Source organism: Carassius carassius, chromosome 7, assembly GCF_963082965.1.
Source record: "Carassius carassius chromosome 7, fCarCar2.1, whole genome shotgun sequence".
NCBI classification, from domain to species: Eukaryota; Metazoa; Chordata; class Actinopteri; order Cypriniformes; family Cyprinidae; genus Carassius; species Carassius carassius.
Window position 1 is genome coordinate 19,399,064 of NC_081761.1, and position 21,258 is coordinate 19,420,321.

At 37.5% G+C, this 21,258-nt stretch overlaps 1 protein-coding gene across 2 annotated transcripts in view; it reads right to left on the bottom strand.

The window, feature by feature from the left end:
- The window catches only part of LOC132143665 (radixin), a 200,367-nt gene that overhangs the window by 26,441 nt on the left and 152,668 nt on the right, over positions 1-21,258 (bottom strand). For both annotated transcript variants that reach the window (XM_059554090.1, XM_059554089.1), the window contains exons 7-12: positions 18,354-18,437; positions 18,048-18,194; positions 16,588-16,684; positions 14,445-14,608; positions 13,625-13,755; positions 6,142-6,302 (exon numbers count right to left, since the gene is read on the bottom strand). In XM_059554090.1, the coding sequence (XP_059410073.1) occupies positions 6,142-6,302; positions 13,625-13,755; positions 14,445-14,608; positions 16,588-16,684; positions 18,048-18,194; positions 18,354-18,437 (784 nt within the window). The remainder of the gene's footprint in view (positions 1-6,141; positions 6,303-13,624; positions 13,756-14,444; positions 14,609-16,587; positions 16,685-18,047; positions 18,195-18,353; positions 18,438-21,258) is intronic.

Below are 21,258 nucleotides of genomic sequence, written 5' to 3' on the forward strand. Positions count from 1 at the left end.
CTGTGAAAGTGCAGTTCTGACTCTCTGCCCATTCATTTAGATAGGAGCTGGTCTTGTTATTCTGAAATAGCTGCCCGGAGGCGCTGCCAAGATGGTGGCCGAGTGGCACGACTTGCCTGAAAGGACTTTGTTATGCATGAAAAAAAAAAGTCATAAACCAGAAAATCGGCATAATTTTGAAAAAAACTGTGATATAAATCTTTTGGCCAAACCGCCCAGCACTAATACAATCCATCCTAAATAGTATGTGAGATTAGTGTAAGTGTGTCCCAAAGCATAGTATGTTGAAAAGAGTATGCCAAAAGTCCCCGGATGGTCTACTATTTCAGGTCGATTTTTGAACTGTTGATCCATGCACACTCTGCTGTCTAAAACTGGCCGCAATCCATTGCACTTTGGTGAAGGATTCCATCCAGAACTACGAAAACAAATTTAAAAAGCATAAGAAAAACTACAAACGTGATGTGCATGATAGATGGTTAGGTAGAGAGGTTTACAAAAAGGGGTTTGAGTTATTAATAATCAACATTTAACCTGGTAAAATTTATTTATTTATTGTTATCCGTGTTATATTTTATCTGCTACAGCTATGTGAACTTTTATAAACATACATTTGGTCGTTAACTTTTAAATGCATCATTATGCAGAAAATATGAGCAGAGCTCTCCGCATGAAAGTCCCGCGACTAGCAGATCAACAAGCTACTTCTTTTCTCTCTAGTACAGTAGGAAGTAGGGATGTTTGAAAATATCGATACACGTGAGTATTGCGATATTTTGTTTGGGGATACTGTATCGATTCTCAAAAATGGGAGGCCTATCCCAAAAATCTCTGTTAACAAAGCAGATTTCATTTCTTCTATTGCTACTCATTCCGGTCTCAACCTCATGGCACTAACTGAGACTTGGATCAAACCTGAAGACACTGCCACTCCCGCAGCCCTCTCCACTAATTTCACTTGTTCCCACAGCCCTTGTACGACCGGCAGGACTCTGGTACTGCTTGGTGACTTCAACATCTCCCTAGATAAACCCCAGGCTGCTGACTTCAACACTCTGCTCTCCTCATTTGATCTCAAGCGAGCGTCTACTACAGTGACTTGCAAATCAGGCAACCTCATTTACACACACTGTTCTTCCATGGACAACACTTTGGTTGCTCCACTGCACACCTCAGACCACTTCCTCATAACTGCTAACCTCTCACTTACTCCTGGAGCGGCACACACTCCACCACAGGTCACCTTTTGACAGAACCTACGCTCACTCTCTTCATCTAGCCTATACTCTATGGTTTCATCCTCACTTCCTTCACTCTCTCAGTTTTCAGCTCAGGACATGAACAGTGCTACTGACACTCTTTGCTCCACTTTAACCTCTTGCCCACTGTCTTCCAGCACGCACCAACCCCATCTGCCCCCTGCCTGTCCGATGTTCTCCGTGAACATTGCTCTAAACTCAGGGCTGCAAAGAGGAAATGAAATAAATCAAGAAACTCTACAGAACTCAAGTGTATCAGTCTCTCCTCTATTCATTCTCTGCAAATGTCTTCACTGCTAAAACATCATACTACCACATCAAAATTAACAACTGTTCTAACTCTCGCACACTTTTCAAAACTGTCTCTTCTCTTCTTAGTCCACCTCCTCATTCATTGACCCTTACAGCCGACGACTTTGCAGTTTTCTTCACAAATAAGACAAGAACCATCAGTGACCAATTATCCACACCGCAGACTGATGATAACTTCATAACGACTAATACACACTCTCTCTCCTTCTTCTCTCCACTCTCAGAGACAGACGTTTCCAAACTTATCCTGTCCAATCATCCTACTACTTGTCCACTTGATCCTATCCCCAGTCACCTCCTTCAAGAGATTTCTTCTTCAGTCATACCTTTACTTACTCACATTACCAACACCTCTATTCACTCTGGTACATTTCCCTCAGTGTTTAAGCAGGCTCGGGTAAGCCCACTGCTTAAGAAACCATCTCTAAATCCAGCACTTCTAGAAAACTACATATCCCTTCTTCCATTCATTGCAAAGACACTTGAGCGCGTTGTGTTCAACCAACTCAATATGTTTCTTTTACAGAACAACCTCCTGGACAGCAACCAATCTGGCTTCAAAAGCACTAACTCAACTGAGACTGCCCTGCTCTCAGTTACTGAAGCCCTGCGACTGGCAAGAGCAGCTTCCAAATCCTCAGTACTCCTCTTGCTGGATCTGTCTGCTGCTTTTGACATAGTTAATCACCAGATTCTACTGTCCACCCTCAGAAAGATGGGCATCTCTGGAACCACACTCCTGTGTATAAGTCGTACCTCTCAGAAAGATCCTACAGGGTGTCTTCGAGGGGTGAAGTTTCTAAGTCACAACTTCTTGCTACTGGGGTTCCTTAAGGCTCAGTACTTGGACCACTTCTCTCCTCCATCTACATGACATCATTAGGATCTGTCATTCAGAAGCATGGATTTTCCTATCACTGCTATGCAGATGACACTTAACTCTACTTCTCATTTCAACCAGATGATCCGACGGTATCTGCTCGCATTGCAGCCTGTCTGAGTGACATGGATGAATGACCATTCCCTTCAGTTCAACCTTACTAAGACAGAACTGCTGGTGGTTCCAGCTAACCCATCGTTTCATCACAACTACTCTATACGGCTGGATTCGTCAACCATAACTCCTTCCAGGACAGCCAGAAACCTAGTAGTTGTGATGGATCATCAGTTAAGCTTCACAGACCATATCGCTACAACGGCCCGGTCCTGCAGATTTGCCTTATACAACATTAGGAAGATTAGACCCTTCCTGTCAGAGCAAGCCACCAAATTTCTTGTCCAAGCTCTTATTCTCTCCAGACTGGACTATTGTAATGCTCTCCTGGCAGGCCTTCCTGCGAGTACTATCAAGCCTCTACAAATGATCCAGAATGCAGCATCGAGTGTTGTCTTCAATGAGCCAAAAAAAGCTCACGTTACTCCTCTCCTCATCAGGTTACACTGGCTACCAGTAGCCGCTTGCATCAAATTCAAGGTACTGATACTTGCCTACAAGTAGACCACTGGCACGGCACCAATATACCTAAACTCACTAGTTCAAACTTATGCGCCCTCCAGAAGCTTGCGTTCTGCAAGGGAACGACGCCTTGTGGTGCCATCCCAAAGAGGTTCAAAATCACTCTCACGGACCTTTTCCTGGACTGTGGCCAGCTGGTGGAATGACCTCCCAATCTCAATTCGAATTCAATGAGTCTTTATTCATTTTCAAAAAACATCTAAAGACTCATCTTTTTCGCCAGCACTTGACCAACTAATACAAGCACCTACCTTTCCTGTTCTATCTTATAATAAAAAAAAAAAAAAAAAACCTTGCTACGGGTTCTAACTGACTAACTGAGACTTGTCATGGCACATGTATACTGTTGTTGTTCTCTTGTTGGTCTGATTGCTTCTATTGTCATCATTTGTAAGTCGCTTTGGAAAATTCATACAAGATTCATGTCAGTTGTTTCATTTTGAGTTTACATCCCGACTGCTAGATGGCAGACTTCATTTCTGAATGACAGTGAGAGTGAAAGGAAATACTAGCATTAGGGCATGCCACAAATGTTAGCATTAATATCGCTGCTAGTAATGGAGGATGAAAGGATTGTCCCTGTTCCTGGATCAGTGTACAAAGTTGAAGTGTGCCGTGCCGGATTCACACAAAGATTATTCTTGAAAGATGGAGCAGTTCCCTCTTTGTCTGGAGAAGGCGTTGTTTATGGACCACAACCGGTAAGTGTATTTTATTATTTAAGTTGGTGCGTTTAACAGTTTCTGTAACTTATTACACAAAGGGCAACGCTGTTTAGCTTTGTTAACTAGATGTTAGGGCTGTGCAAAAAAATCAAATGCGATTTTCATGCGCATCTTGTCAGTAAAAACGTTCCTGTAATTATAAGTATAAATATAAATAAATATAAATTTTGACACTGTTAACCACCAGATCCTCCTATCAACCCTACTGGCAAAAGGCATCTCAGGAACCACACTTCAATGGTTTGAGTCTTACCTATCAGATAGGTCCTTCAAAGTATCTTCTAGAGGTGAGGTGTCCAAGTCACAACATCTAACTACTGGGGTGCCTCAGGGCTCAGTTCTTGGACCACTTCTCTTCTCTGTCTACATGGCATCATTAGGTTCTGTCATTCAGAAACATGGCTTTTCATACCACTGCTATGCTGATAACACTCAACTCTACCTCTCATTCCATCCTGGTGATCCGACGGTTGCTATTCGCATCTCAGCTTGTCTAACAGACATTTCTTCCTGGATGATGGACCACCACCTTCAACTCAACCTTGCCAAGACAGAACTGCTTGTGATTCCAGCAAACCCATCGTTTCATCACAATTTCACCATCAAGTTAGGCACATCAACCATAACTCCTTCAAAAACAGCTAGAAGCCTTGGAGTTATGATTGATGATCAGCTGACTTTTTTCAGACCACATTGCTAAAACTGTCCGATCCTGCAGATTTGTTTTATTCAACATCAAGAAGATCAAGCCCTTTCTTTCGGAACATGCTGCACAACTCCTTGTTCAAGCTCTTGTTCTGTCCAGGCTGGACTATTGCAATGCCCTCTTGGCAGGTCTTCCAGCCAATTCTATCAAACCTTTACAATTAATTCAGAACGCGGCAGCAATATTAATTTTTAATGAGCCAAAAAGAATACACGTCACACCTCTGTTTATCAATTTGCACTGGCTTCCAATAGCTGCTCGCATAAAATTCAAGGCATTAATGTTTGCCTACATAACTACCACTGGCTCTGCACCCATTTACCTAAATTTGTTACTTCAGACTTATGTGCCCTCTAGAAGCTTGCGTTCTGCAAGTGAATGTCGCTTGATTGTGCCATCCCAAAGAAGCACAGTCACTTTTACGGACTTTTAAATTAAATGTTCCCTCCTGGTGGAATGACCTCCCCAACTCAATCCGAGCAGCTGAGTCCTTAGCCATCTTCAAGAATCGGCTTAAAACACATCTCTTCCATCTTTATTTGACCCTCTAACTTTAACACTCACTATTCTAATTCTATTCTTTAAAAAAATCTAACTACCTTTCTAATCTTTTTGTATTCTATTTTCTTTTCATTTATTATGCAATTGTATGTGTGTGTGTGTGTGTGTGTGTGTAAAGATCTCTAACACTAGCTTGCTCTATTCTTTTTTTATTCTATCTGTTTTCTGTGAATTGTGTGAAAAATACAGTTTTTTTACACGCGAAACATGAACATGTTATATTGCAGACTGTAAACACAATCAAAGCTTAAAAAAAGCGTGAGAATGGGACCTTTAATCCACAAATGACTAAAGCTGTTAACTTTTTTAATGTGGCTGACACTCCCTCTGAGTTAAAACAAACCAATATCCCAGAGTAATTCATGTACTCAAACAGTACACTGACTGAACTGCTGTGAAGAGAGAACTGAAGATGAACACCGAGCCGAGCCAGATAATGAACAAAAGACTGACTCGTTCTCTAGTCGAGAAAATATCTTAAACTGTGTTCCGAAGATAAACGGAGGTCTCACGTGTTTGGAACGACATTAGGGTAAGTTATTAATGACACAATTTTGATTATTGGGTGAACTAACCCTTTAAATGTTTGCCACAATAAATGCTTTTCATTCATTTTCACTTTTCACTTTAATCCTTTAACTGAGCAGGGCAATTTTTGTTTACCTTTTATATGACTCAAAAGCGCAGACCCTTCCATGGAAAAAAAAATACAGACTTAGACTTTAGTTCTCGCTTTATCCATAATTTGTCATTTTCAAGCCATCGATTACTGAAGCAGCAACTTCATGTCAAGTTTTTATCTCCCGCTCTGCTCCATCAGAGGGTGCGCGTTACTAAAGATCACACTACAGCCACATGTGCAGACTTGAGCGTAGCTGCTTATTTTATGTAAAAGAAATTCATAAAAATTAACTATTCAGTAGGAAAGCAAATTATTATGAAAGGAACTGCATTTTCAAGCACTTTATCCAAAATACAAGTATTTTTCAAACCTTGAAAACACTGCATTAAAATTCAAACATTTTCAAGGATTTCAAGCACCGGTAAGAATTCTGCACTTACCAATTGCTCCTGGTTCTTCATCTGGTCAGCTGCTTGTTTGGCCAGTGCCGCCTTAGCCTCCTCGGCTGCCTGTTTCTCTTTTTCCAGTCTCTCTGCCTCCTCCTTTGCTCTTTTTCGCTCTTGTTCAAGCTCTAGAGCTTTGCGTGTTTGGTCCTCCAGCTCTACACAAACACAGACACAAATGGAGTATAACACATATTGGTTATATTAATTGGAATGTATTGGAAAGTAGGGGTGGGCGATATGAGCTAATATTCATATCACAATATTTTACACTGTCCATAGGGCTGTGCGATATGGGGAAAATATCTAATTGCGATTTTATTGATCTAATTGCGAGTCTAAGTTACTGAATTTCACTGAAAAAAAATATTTTTAATATAAATAAAGAATTGTATTTCTTAAGTCAATTATTAAAGTATTACATGTTATACTGTATTTGGGATTTTAAGAACAAGTGGAAAATGTGCTGAATGTTTCATTTCATCCAAGTGCTAAAATTAAGCAGTTAGACTGAATTTACATTTGTTTTAAACACGGAGCCAGGCGCGAGTCGATGCAGGTTGCGCATGTGCGTCAAGCCTCATCCATACTGGCAGATGCGCTCGTGGAGAGATGCAGGGCTGCGCGAGAATAAAACCGAGCTTTACGAAACAGGCTGCGTGAGTGCGTCAAGTGTGAACAGCTCGTCTGTGATGCGGGATTCGCTCTGCGTGGGGAAGAGGAGCGAGTATGAGAAGCATTCAGACACAGGCTGTGTGTGTGGTCTTCTGAATTGGGAATAGTGAACATGCAATAAGAGATGCTCTTGATATGCATTGTGACGCAGCTCTTGTAAATTATCTTTTTTGTTCGTTGCCTGTCTTTTCAAAGCTTAAGTTACATAACGGTTGTCTTCAGTTTTAATTTCCCTAACTATTAATCTGACCCCGTAGACGCCATAATCCCACTCTGTGTCTCTCCTTTTTTTTTTTTAATGGTGGCCGTTTACACAGTTGGCTAGAACAGAGCTGAATGGGGAGAAAGGAGGTGCCCTCACTCTATTGGTTAGTAAGACTGTCATGCATATGCTCTGGAATGGAGTAATATCGCATCCACATCGCAGGCTTTTGCGATTAGCAAAATCGCAACTTCTCAAATCGCGATTTCTTATCAGGCGATATCGAAATTATATTGCCATATAGAAAAAAACAATTACAGGCAAAATATTTTAACTTTATATAACTAGAAAGAGTGAAGGATTGAATATAGACCTAAAAAGTATTATTTTTATTTATTGAGCCATTGTTTTTCTCAATGCATTGGGATCAGCATTTATAGACATTCTGAACTCTATTGGGGTTAGACAACACGTTTCAGGACCTACTCATTGTCGAAATCATACTCTAGATTTAATACTGTCACATGGAATTGATGTTGATGGTGTTGAAATTATTCAGCCAAGTGATGATATCTCAGATCATTATTTAGTTCTTTGCAAAATTCATATAGCCAAAATTCTAAATTCTACTTCTTGTTACAAGTATGGAAGAACCATCACTTCTAACACAAAAGACTGCTTTTTAAGTTATCTTCCTGATGTATCCAAATTCCTTAGCATATCCAAAACCTCAAAACAACTTGATGATGTAACAGAAACTATGGACTCTCTCTTTTCTAGCACTTTAAATAAAGTTGCTCCTTTACGCTTAAGGAAGGTTAAGGAAAACAGTTTGACACCATGGTATAATGAGCATACTCGCACCCTAAAGAGAGCAGCCTCAAGGTTAGATTATTGTAATGCTTTATTAGGTGGTTGTTCTGCATGCTTAGTAAACAAACTACAGCTAGTGCAAAATGCAGCAGCAAGAGTTCTTACTAGAACCAGGAAGTATGACCATATTAGCCCGGTCCTGTCAACACTGCACTGGCTCCCTATCAAGCATCGCATAGATTTTAAAATATTGCTTATTACTTATAAAGCCCTGAATGGTTTAGCACCTCAGTATTTGAATGAGCTCCTTTTACATTATAATCCTCTACGTCAGCTACGTTCTCAAAACTCAGGCAATTTGATAATACCTAGAATATCAAAATCAACTGCAGGCGGCAGATCCTTTTCCTATTTGGCGCCCAAACTCTGGAATAACCTACCTAACATTGTTCGGGAGGCAGACACACTCTTGCAGTTTAAATCTAGATTAAAGACCCATCTCTTTAACCTGGCATACACATAACATACTAATATGCTTTTATTATCCGAATCCGTTAAAGGATTTTTAGGCTGCATTAATTAGGTAAACCGGAACCGGAAACACTTCCCATAACAACCTATGTACTTGCTACATCATTAGAAGAATGGCATCTACGCTAATATTTGTCTGTTTCTCTCTTGTTCCGAGGTCACCGTGGCCACCAGATCCAGTCTGTGTCCAGATCAGAGGGTCACTGCAGTCACCCGGATCCAGTACGTATCCAGACCAGATGGTGGATCAGCACCTAGAAAGGACCTCTACATCCCTGAAAGACAGCGGAGACCAGGACAACTAGAGCCCCAGATACAGATCCCCTGTAAAGACCTTGTCTCAGAGGAGCACCAGGACAAGACCACAGGAAACAGATGATTCTTCTGCACAATCTGACTTTGCTGCAGCCTGGAATTGAAATACTGGTTTCGTCTGGTCAGAGGAGAACTGGCCCCCCAACTGAGCCTGGTTTCTCCCAAGGTTTTTTTCTCCATTCTGTCACCGATGGAGTTTCGGTTCCTTGCCGCTGTCGCCTCTGGCTTGCTTAGTTGGGGACACTTCATCTACAGCGATATCGTTGACTTGATTGCAAATAAATGCACAGACACTATTTAACTGAACAGAGATGACATAACTGAATCCAATGATGAACTGCCTTTAACTATCATTTTTGCATTATTGACACTGTTTTCCTAATGAATGTTGTTCAGTTGCTTTGACGCAATGTATTTGTTTAAAGCGCTATATAAATAAAGGTGACATTGACATTGACCATGGTATAATGAGCATACTCGCACCCTAAAGAGAGCAGCCAAAAAATGGAGCGCAGCTGGAGGAAAACAAAACTAGAGGTATTTCGTATTGCTTGGCGGGAAAGTAACCTATCCTACAGAAAAGCATTAAAAACTGCTATATCCGATTACTTTTCTTCTCTTTTAGAAGAAAAAAAACATAACCCCAGGTATTTATTAAATACAGTGATACGATACTATTACTATATATACTATAATCGATACTATTAGAGATAAAATTGCAACCATTCAGCCGTCAGCTACAGTATCGCATCAGACAGTGCACTATAGACCCCCTGAAGAACAGTTCCACTCATTCTCTACTATAGGAGAGGAAGAATTGTATAAACTTGTTAAATCATCTAAACCAACAACATGTATGTTAGACCCTATACCATCTAAGCTCCTAAAAGAGGTGCTTTCAGAAGTCATAGATCCTCTTCTGACTATTATTAATTCCTCATTGTCATTAGGATATGTCCCCAAAACCTTCAAACTGGCTGTTATTAAGCCTCTCATCAAAAAACCACAACTTGACCCCAAAGAACTAGTTAATTATAGACCAAACTCAAATCTCCCTTTTCTGTCCAAGATACTAGAAAAGGTGGTATCCTCACAATTATATTCCTTCTTAGAGGAAAATGGTATATGTGAGGATTTCCAGTCAGGATTTAGACCGTATCATAGTAATGAGACTGCTCTCCTTAGAGTTACAAATGATCTGCTCTTATCATCTGATCGTGGGTGTATCTCTCTATTAGTTTTATTTGATCTTAGTGCTGCGTTTGACACAATTGACCACAACATTCTTTTGCATAGACTTGAACACTTTGTTGGCATTAATGGAAGTGCATTAGCATGGTTTAAATCGTACTTATATGACCGCAATCAGTTCGTAGCAGTGAATGAAGATGTATCATATCGATCACAAGTGCAGTATGGAGTACCTCAAGGCTCAGTACTAGGGCGGCTACTCCTCACGCTTTATATGTTACCCTTGGGAGATATCATCAGGAAACATGGTGTTAGCTTTCACTGTTATGCTGATGATACTCAGCTCTATATTTCTTCGCGGCCCGGTGAAACACACCAATTTGAAAAACTAATGGAATGCATAGTCGATATAAAAAACTGGATGACGAGTAATTTCTTACTGCTAAATTCTGAAAAAACAGAGGTGTTAATTATAGGACGTAAAAACTCTGCTTGTAATAACCTAGAACACTGTCTAAGACTTGATGGTTGCTCTGTCAATTCTTCGTCATCAGTTAGGAACCTAGGTGTGCTATTTGATCGCAATCTTTCCTTAGAAAGCCACGTTTCTAGCTTTTGTAAAACTGCATTTTTCCATCTCAAAAATATATCGAAATTACGGCCTATGCTCTCAATGTCAAATGCAGAAATGTTAATCCATGCATTTATGACCTCAAGGTTAGATTATTGTAATGCTTTATTGGGTGGTTGTTCTGCACGCTTAGTAAACAAACTACAGCTAGTCCAAAATGCAGCAGCAAGAGATCTTACTAAAACCAGGAAGTATGACCATATTAGCTCGGTCCTGTCAACACTGCACTGGCTCCCTATCAAACATCGTATAGATTTTAAAATATTGCTTATTACTTATAAAGCCCTGAATGGTTTAGCACCTCAGTATTTGAATGAGCTCCTTTTACATTTTAATCCTCTAAAGCCCCTACGTCCTCAAAACTCAGGCAATTTGATAATACCTAGAATATCAAAATCAACTGCGAGCGGCAGATCCTTTTCCTATTTGGCGCCTAAACTCTGGAATAACCTACCTAACACTGTTCGGGAGGCAGACACACTCTTGCAGTTTAAATCTAGATTAAAGACCCATCTCTTTAACGTGGCTTACACATAACATACTAATATGCTTTTAATATCCAAATCCGTTAAAGGATTTTTAGGCTGCATTAATTAGGTAAACCGGAACCGGGAACACTTCCCATAACACCCTATGTACTTGCTACATCATTAGAAGAATGGCATCTACGCTAATATTTGTCTGTTTCTCTCTTATTCCGAGGTCACCGTAGCCACCAGATCCAGTCTGTATCCAGATCAGAGGGTCACTGCAGTCACCCGGATCCAGTACGTATCCAGACCAGATGGTGGATCAGCACCTAGAAAGGACCTCTACTGCCCTGAAAGACAGCGGAGACCAGGACAACTAGAGCCCCAGATACAGATCCCCTGTAAAGACCTTGTCTCAGAGTACCACCAGGACAAGACCACAGGAAACAGATGATTCTTCTGCACAATCTGACTTTGCTGCAGCCTGGAATTGAACTACTGGTTTCGTCTGGTCAGGGGAGAACTGGCCCCCAAACTGAGCCTGGTTTCTCCCAAGGTTTTTTTCTCCATTCTGTCACCGATGGAGTTTCGGTTCCTTGCCGCTGTCGCCTCTGGCCTGCTTAGTTGGGGTCACTTCATCTACAGCGATATCGTTGACTTGATTGCAAATAAATGCACAGACACTATTTAACTGAACAGAGATGACATCACTGAATTCAATGATGAACTGCCTTTAACTATCATTTTGCATTATTGACACACTGTTTTCCTAATGAATGTTGTTCAGTTGCTTTGACGCAATGTATTTTGTTTAAAGCGCTATATAAATAAATGTGACTTGACTTGACTGAAAAAGTACAAATGTGCAACATTATATATTTGAATATTTGAAATTGTTCTTTGTGTCAGAGCGCCAGAGATTGTCAGAAATAGAATGGGAAATCAGTTTATGGTCAAGGATTTGTTGCGTCGTGCAGCATCCAGAGCAGAGAACATCACTGGGTTCTATTTGCTTTTGTCAAATCGCACCGCTCGTGTCTCGTGCAGATGCTTTTAGAGCAGAACCATACATCGTTCATCTATATTTCTACATGACTCCTGCAATACAACTCTTATTCTTCAATCGCACCATCTAGTTGTCTGTTACTGATACAACCACAACTGATAACAAAGCGTTTAGGTTTAGTTAGTATGACAACTCCACTAATGAGGAGAAAGCAATTTAGCCTCTGACATCACTTAAGACACAAATAATAACTAACAACCAACAATACAACAAAATAATGGGAAAATATATTGGAAAATAAATAGGATAAAAAAAAATTAAAATAAAAATTACATCAAGGTTGTCAAAAATGTCATATTTTGGGAAAAACATAATTAGATTTTTTATTACCCCTGTCCAGAAATCTCACTAAAACATAGGAACAGGATGCTGGAGACTGTGTGGCGCCAACGATGCTAATCATTATCATATATTCTGGGCCTGCCCAAAATCTGTAACCCTTTAACATGCTTAGAGAATATTTTCCAAACTAATATCCCTTTTAATTTCTTACACATGTACCTAGGTCTGGGAACCCCAAATCTGACTTCAACTACAGATAAGTACCTGTTTAGGATTCTGTTACTGTCAGCCAGAAAGGCACTGACAAGGAAATGGCTTCAACCAGATCTACCAGGTACTGATGAATGGTACAACACTATAAACCAAATATATATATATATATATATATATATATATATATAAAATGGAGAGACTCACTATGACCTTAAGATTAGAAAAAGAGAAATTTTGTGAACTATGGTCGAAGTGGATTGCGTATATAAGAGCAATAAGAATGGATCTTGTCTGAGGTATGAGCAGCGAGTCCAGGCGACATAGGGTTGGGAAGGGGGTGGACAACAGGAGAGAGAGGATTGAAATAAACTGTAGCTTGTTTGGCAGTTTGTTTGTAGCTTTGTGTAAATGAAGCACAATATAAGACTTTTTCCACTTGTACCTTGTGTATATAGTTTTTTATTTATTTATTTTTTTTTTACCTTGTTTACATGCAATCACAAAAAGGTCAATATGTATGTGAGGCAATTATAATCTTCTTTTGTTTTTAGACCAAATGTCGCATTTGGAAAGGTGCATAATTAATAAGCATAATTCACCCTTTTTTGCATCATTATGTGAGTGTGTCTTTCGAAGAGAATGTCAGAGAATTTTGCCTCTAATGTAAACTGTGAAATGTGCAAGATCTTTATAATAAGAAAAAGAGTAAAAAAAATAAAATAAATAATAATAATACTTTGGTACAAATTCAACTTGGCAATATGGCTAGTATAACATGTTTGTTCCTTTTGGCTAGTATAACATGTTTGCACTTTTTAGGCTTGCAAATTAATTTTTTTTCAAATCACCTTGTAAAATGCTCAATATGCATTTATAAAAGTTTCCTGTAATTTTTTTTTATTTTCTCATTTAGTCAAGTCCATGCAGTGTAAAAAAAAAAACATGTGGCTCATTATTGTGCAATAACATTTTTGGTATTGTGTAAAAGTCCTGAAGTAAAACCATTTGAGAACTATTGATGTAAAGTGTTCTACTTCCTGGCATTAGAGGGAGGGATCAACTTGCACAGTGAAGTCCAGATATGTTTGTACCTTTCTGTGCTTTTATCGTCTGTTCCTCAATCTGTCTAAGTCTCTCCATTAACTCATCCTTTTCTCGCTCTATTCTCTCCTTCTCCTTTTCTGCATGTTCTCGTTTCTTCTTCTCATTCTCAAGCTGAGCTCTGGAGACAGGAGAATACAGCAAATATGATTTGTGCAGCAAAACTTAAATTACTTTGTCTGATGACTAGAGTCATCACTTTCAAGAAGAAAAAAAGACTGCAGATCACTAAGGCTGCAGTAATAGTAATATTAGGAAATATTTTTACAATATATAATTAATGTTTTCTATGTGAATATCTGTTATACCATAGTCTTTTAGGTGAATTATCCCTTTAATAACAAAACACATAGGCATAGGAACCAGTGCAACTTTCAGAAATGTAAGTTCATCCAACTTTTTGTGCAATAATTAATTTAAGGACATCTTCATCTGTCATCAAGTTAAACATCTGAAACATTTTAATCAGCAAGCTCCAGTAGGTACAAATTAATAGTCCATAACTTGTATAAACCGTGATTAATCATAATTAAAAAATTACGGTAATCATATTTACTAATAGTAACAATTTAGTAATAATTGTATTTTTTAAAACAGTAAAAATACAATACTGATATTCATGACCGTCTCAAAACCATTTTTTGGGCAGAAAATCACAGGGAGACCTTAAAGTTTCCATTTGGTAACAACTATCATACACATTTTTAATAATTACTTATACGAAGTAAACAATTTATAAATTAAAACAAAAGATAAAAATGCAAAGAAAAAGTTGATGTAAATTATGTCATGTAAAGTGTTCATTGTCACCTCTCTATCTGTTTCTGGTGTTTTTCTTCTCTGGCCTGAGCCTTCATCTGCTGCACCTCAATGGTGTCAGGCTTCCTCCTCCTCATGTACAGCTCATGGTTGCCCATACATAGAGCCAGAATGCGCTTGTTGATTCGCAGTCGTGGTGCATAGAACACAAAGTCCTGCCATCAAAATGAAAAAGATTCAGTGAATATGACCTCTGCATGCTATTATTGATATGACTGATCACACTGATTGACTTATAATTGTTCTCCAAATGTATAAAAGTTTTGAAAAGTTCATGCCCACAAATTACATGTTAGTCATAATGGGCAACTCCAACACATTTTTCATATTGTATGTTAAATTAATGGATTAAAAAAAAAAAATTCATATATATATATATATATATATATATATATATATATATATATATATATAGTTAAAGTTATATTGGTACAACCTGGAAGGCTGTAATAAAAAAATAAAAATAAAATTGGAACAGGATTGATGTCATAGTCACAGGACTGACCAGAGAAACAGGAATTACAGGGCACACACATTCCTCAGCACACTCCACATATTTGTTTACATAATACTGCAAAGTTGCATTATCTTGTTTTGCACTTACTTGGCATAGATGCATGACAATAGAAAACAGTCACTTTTCCAGTTAAAGTCAGTTCTTTTTATTGATTTAGCACATTACATTTCTAGGAGATGTAATGTTTTAAGGGTATTGTAATTATATAATGCAGTCCGCCTGTTTGTCTGTGTCCCCTAACAGAACAGTCACTGTCACTTCACAGAAATTAAAATATACCAATCTGGTTCAATTACTAAGCACGGCTGATCAGATCTTGGTCTTTCTTGGTCTTTCTGTGATCAACCGAAACCAGAACAAGATGCTGAAACCAAGACCTTGATGCTAAAAAATTTGGTTTCACTTTCTTGAACACTGCAAGACTGGGGTGAGGGTTTGCAGTCACCTTGCTGCTCTTGTTTGTAACTGAATTTACATGGATGCATTATTGACGGGGAAAAAAAGGTTTACTGAGGTTTACAGGTTTTTAATGATCCTGATCATTAACAACAACAGTAATAGTAACAATACCAACAATTCTAACTAAAAATGTAACTGATGCTCATATGCCACTGAATGATATAGGCATCATCTCAATAATATACCGAAGGTGGCCTTTAAAATGTTTGAATTGTTGACATTATTGACACTGCATGATGTCCCCTCCTCAGTCAAGCTTCATAAATCATCAAAAATAGAACATTATAGAGGAGTGAGTGAAACATGCTTGTGTTTTAAGTGTTGGAATCCTGGTTGAGAGATGATGTTACCTCCTAGAAGCAATGTCACTTGAATGTACATTATTTTACAAGGTTTTTTTATGAGAGTAACAGGACTGACATGAAATCAGAGGACACCAATATAATTATTTATATTTTATAGAATAAGTTCATGCTTATGCCAAAAACATTGCTTAACAATAAGACTATATTTAGAACAATATGCAAATGCTATTTTTATATAATTTTGCCTTTATTTTGCTATTTAAAAGTCCTGCTGAAAAAGAAAAATCATGATGAGGGACAGGCCGAAAACCATACCCTTATCAGCATACATGCCATTTAAATTATTTTAATTAATTGACTATGTTGATGAAGAAATACATAGTATTATTAAGTTTTTAAATTGCCAATCTATTTGCTGTTATATTAAATCTGTATTTGATTATTTCTTAAGGACACATAGGGCAACGATTTCGAGGACTGACCCCTACACAAAATTCTTTACTCGTTTTCACACAATTTACGAATGTGTCAATAATCATAATAGTTTGCCATTTAGATTTGACATTCTTAGTGACTGAGTTTTGATTGGCTGCTCAGTCATATTAGAAGATTTGTCAGGACATCCAGCAAAGATGACTCATACCAATTTCCAACTTTTTGGTGAAAGTTGTCATTATTGACAATATAGAAGGCATTATTGTAGCTTTTTGTTTACAAACATTACATAAATAAGGCTTAACCAGAATATGGACCTTACTACAAAATGATGTGCATGTAAACACTGTCCAAATTGTGCTTAACTTCTGTAGTTCAAACTGACAGAATAATCATAAATAATAATCAAAATATTTACGGGTGCTTTTTTATCAATGGGCTTGATGACAAACTTCTTATCGTTGAAAGAAATGTTTCGGATCTCACTCCATGGGAACCCAATCTTTGGTGTGAGCCTTAAAGAAAAACAAGAAGAGATATGAACAAGTTTTAAAATGTATGAACATTTCTTTAATATTATTTCAAAAATCATGTCAAAAACAGCCAGCAGTGGGCAGCAGAGGAAAACACTTAGTCCATTTGCATTAAAGACAATCAAATTAGCTGACCTAAGTAATTTTTGTGGAGTTAACTGACATGCACTGACCTGGGCAGGGGCACTATGACCCCACAACTACATAATCCAATTATGAAATGTCCCACACTGTAAACAGGAATCAAGGCTATATTTCTCTTTACCCAGGGGCAAAAGGCCAAAAAAAACACGTTGTGACTCACTCTGTTCTAATGTTTGCCCTATAAGGCAGGGAATGGATCGGTGCTGAAGCAGGAGGGAAAGGTTAACTCTAATAATACAAATAATACTCACAAGCTAATGTATTTACCATATGTCAAGCAATGTGTGTCAATTATTGCTTGGATGTAAATAAAAGCCTAAATTTATAACCCTTTTAGATCTTTCAAGCTTTTGTTTGTCTGAACTTTCAGTGAAGGGAGAAACCTATCAGGATTCATTAATCTATTATTTCGTATCTTATAGGTTTGTAACAAAATGAGGGTGAGTAAATAATGACAATGTCACATTTTAAATGAATTACCCCTTTAATAAATACTTCCAAACAATGTACTGGAATTAGCAATCAAACGTTTCTGAAACTCCATTTACTATGCTAACATCCTAAACCATAACATGGCCATAGAAATGATGATTTAAACTATAGTTCAAACAAACAAGCAAGCAAACAAACAAACAATAAATGAAGCTCAGGTTTCATTTATTAAACCATTAAAAAAAGTAATAATAATAATAAAAAAAAATGTAGAAATAAAACTTATCAAAAGTGACAGTATATACTTCTTATATTGTAACATAAAAGTATACTACTATTAAATGCTATTCTTTTAAATCATTAAAGAAACCCTGAATAAAATGAATCATTAATCATGATTTCCATAGAGATATGAAGCAGCATCTGTTTTTAACATTGATAACTATAAGAAATGTTTAATGAGCAGGAAATCAGCTGAAAATTCAGTTTTGCCTCACAATAATAAATCACACATTTTAAACTATATTCATAAAAAAAAATATATATATATATAAAAAAAAAAAAAAAAAAACTTATTTTGGAATTGGAAAAATACTTGACAGTATTACCGTTTTTATCTTGTTCTTCGCTTTGATGATAAGAAAAAAAACATTATTTCAAGAACATTTAAAAAAAAAAAATCTTACAGACCCCAAACCTTAGTACAGTTAAAGTAGTTTATATATAATGTTTATACATGAAATGTGAGACATTTCAGTATAAGACTTACTTGTCTTCATGTTCATAAATGTTGAGACCAAGAGCATCCACTCCCAGCCAGAGCTCCGTTCCCTTCTTATTTTTGATCTCAAAGTAATTCACTCCATACATCTCCAGATCCTGAGCAATCTTCAGATACTCCATCATAGAATCCTCTCTGTAAACATACAATCATGCTAGGAATAGAAATACTTGTTTTAAGTATTGTGAAGTTCACAGTGTAGTTGGAGACTGAAGACACCATTGCCCCAAGTCTGCTCTTGAATTATAATCTATGTGTGTGTGCATGTGCATGTGTTTGTGTGTCAAGGCTTACCTTAGCATACCCCTGTGTTCCTCATGCCATGACTGTATTCTGTCCTCCCACTGTTCTTTAGTCAGTTTATGTTGCTCTAAAACTCTACATAATAATATTCACAACACACAACACATGATGAATCAGTCTGGTGTCACTGTAGGGGGTCAGAACATGTTCTAAATAATCATAATTTTTGTGCAAAATTAAATTACACAAACTCCGGAGACCTAAAGATTTTGACCTGAAATTCCTGAAGGAAGGAGAAGTCTTAAAAAAGTGCTGTTTGCATTGGTTTCATTGTATGGGGTTAGATTTGTGTCATACTTCCAGATAAGTGGATTCCGATCCACGAATTAATATAAAAGAGCTTTACAAAAATTAAACATTGCGAGTGGATTGTGCACATTGAAACCTTGCAATACTGAACAATGTGTATTTGCATCTAAACTGGATGTATTTATTTATGTTAAGCACCTTGCCTCATCGTTTCCAACTCTGTACTACACTCACACTTACAGTGGATATAAAAAATTTCTAGAAGTAGTATTGGAGCCAAAACTGAGATACAGTAGGTGGACAACCAAAATGCTGCTGCGTTAACTGCAAGTCAGTCCGTGTTAAAAGTTTTTTTTTTATTCGCGAAACTACCGCCACGTGGCGTAAAGGAACGGGTTTCACACCGACTGTTACTGTAACATTTTGGTGTGAACCAACCAGGACACAACGCTTGAATGCGGATGACAAAAATGACATAATGTGGACGGTACGCGGACAGCCGAAGTATGTATACTTGACTTTTATCAGTGTCGCACAAGATGTGATGACGATGTAAGTGTCATAGCATTATAAGGTTTATGTTAGCCTATTCCAGGCCCGGTTTCAGAATCAAATCACTGAGGATGCTTCTGAAAATTGTGAGGGTGCTCACAAATAATATTAATCCTAATTTTAAACTGTATGAAAATAGTATCACCAAATAGGGATTAATTTCAACGATGTGCAATCTAAAGATATTCCCCTCCCCTGTATGATTTTTTTTATTTTTATATACCATATAGTTTAGCAATATCACACGAAGAGTGCTGGTTTTCCCCCAAATATCAGCATGACTGCAAATGTACCGTATTTTCAGCACTATAAGGCGCACCTTCAATGAATGACCTTTTTTAGAACTGTTTTCATATATAGGGCACACCGGATTATAAGGCGCATAGAATAGAAGATACTGCAGTCAAACGTTTGACTGGGTTTGCGTTATGCATCCACTAGATGGAGCTGTGCTAAAGGGAATGTCAACATTTTGACAGAGCGCCTTGATGCATATATAGGGCACTCCGGATTATAAGGCGCACTGTGGTTTTTTGAGAAAATTAAAGGCTATTAAGTGCGCCTTATAGTGTGGAAAATACAGTAATGATGATTTTATACCGCATTTAAATAAGCAAGAAGTTATAAGTAACTTACAGACACAATAGGCTACTGCCTTTTTTTGTTCTATTTCCCAACGTAAATAGTTCCAAACAAAGTCACAGCAGAACTGCTTTGCCTCTCTAAGCAAAATTGGCACTAAATTGGACAAAATGTTCCTGCATAAATTAAATCTATTACATCTGTTGCTAACAAAGTGTAAATGAATAGAAAGTGTTAATTTTAGGCTCTTGTGTCCATTGCAAGATTGAGCTGGCATACCACAACTAGGGGCCCTATGATTTCCGCGATGTAGAAAAGGCGGAGGGAATCGCGGAATCAAGTCATAAAAACAGAATTTACAGTTTAACGCGGAATGGCACGGAATTTGCCGAATTTTGAATGAATTAATCAACATAGGTAATTGCACTTACATCAAATCACGATATTAATTAATATCTGAAAATATTAAGCCGGAACAGTCTGTTTAAATATGAATCCTGCATGTTCTGCGTGTCTCTGTTAATGAATGGTGCAGAAGCGCTTCTTCATTCATAAACATGCGGAAGCGCGCGTGACACTCGCGGTGATTTCACCGTCTTTCCTCTCACTAAATAAAGACGTGTACACATGAACAACATCTCAAGAACTGCTCTGACAGCCACTTCATGAGCATTTGACCGTTTGATTTGAGTAAAACTAGGGTCACATCACATACACAGAACTTTAAAGGTACGTCAACCCGTCAAAATAAAAGTCCGGTTAAAGACTATTGTTCAGCAGAATGTACATAGCCTGGGCTACTACTACAAAAAAAAAAAAAAAAACATTATTTTTCTTTAAGGTTTAATCACACATTTCTTCCATGTTTTATTTTTAATAGTAAATCCCCTTCGTTTACCAAAAAGTTAGGTTTGCTTAATTTTCAATAATTAAAAGATAAATTAAATTAATGTTTTATGTGTTTAATGTTTATTGTGCATCTCAGAAAATGCTTTATTTAATACCCCAACTGAATGGCACTAAAATGCACTTAATTCATCTGTCAACTTTATTGTCATTGTTCACAGTACAAGTACAGACAGAGAAACAATGGGTAGTGATAATTAAATGTTTATTTTTGATGTATGCATTGCATTCTATGCATTTAAAAAGTAAAAATATTTTTTCTAAAAAAAGAAACTTAGTTGTTCGTTTTAAGAGACCCAGGAGTCTTATTTTCTCTTGCATAATTAATATTGCACTTTAATTAAGCAAAAACACATTTTATCGATTAATCGATGGAAGTTTTGGTAGAATACTCAATTACTAAAATATTCGATAGCTACAGCCCTACAGTGGTTCTCAACCCGCGGCCCGTCACGAATTCAAATGCGGCCCGCACCACATGCTGAAAAAAAAAAAAAAAAAAAACACTTTATCAGTTTGTAAAATTTTGTTTTTTTACATCAATTAAAAAGAATTATGCTACTAATGAAATATAAGCTATATCCTAATGTTTTTATGTGAATTTTTT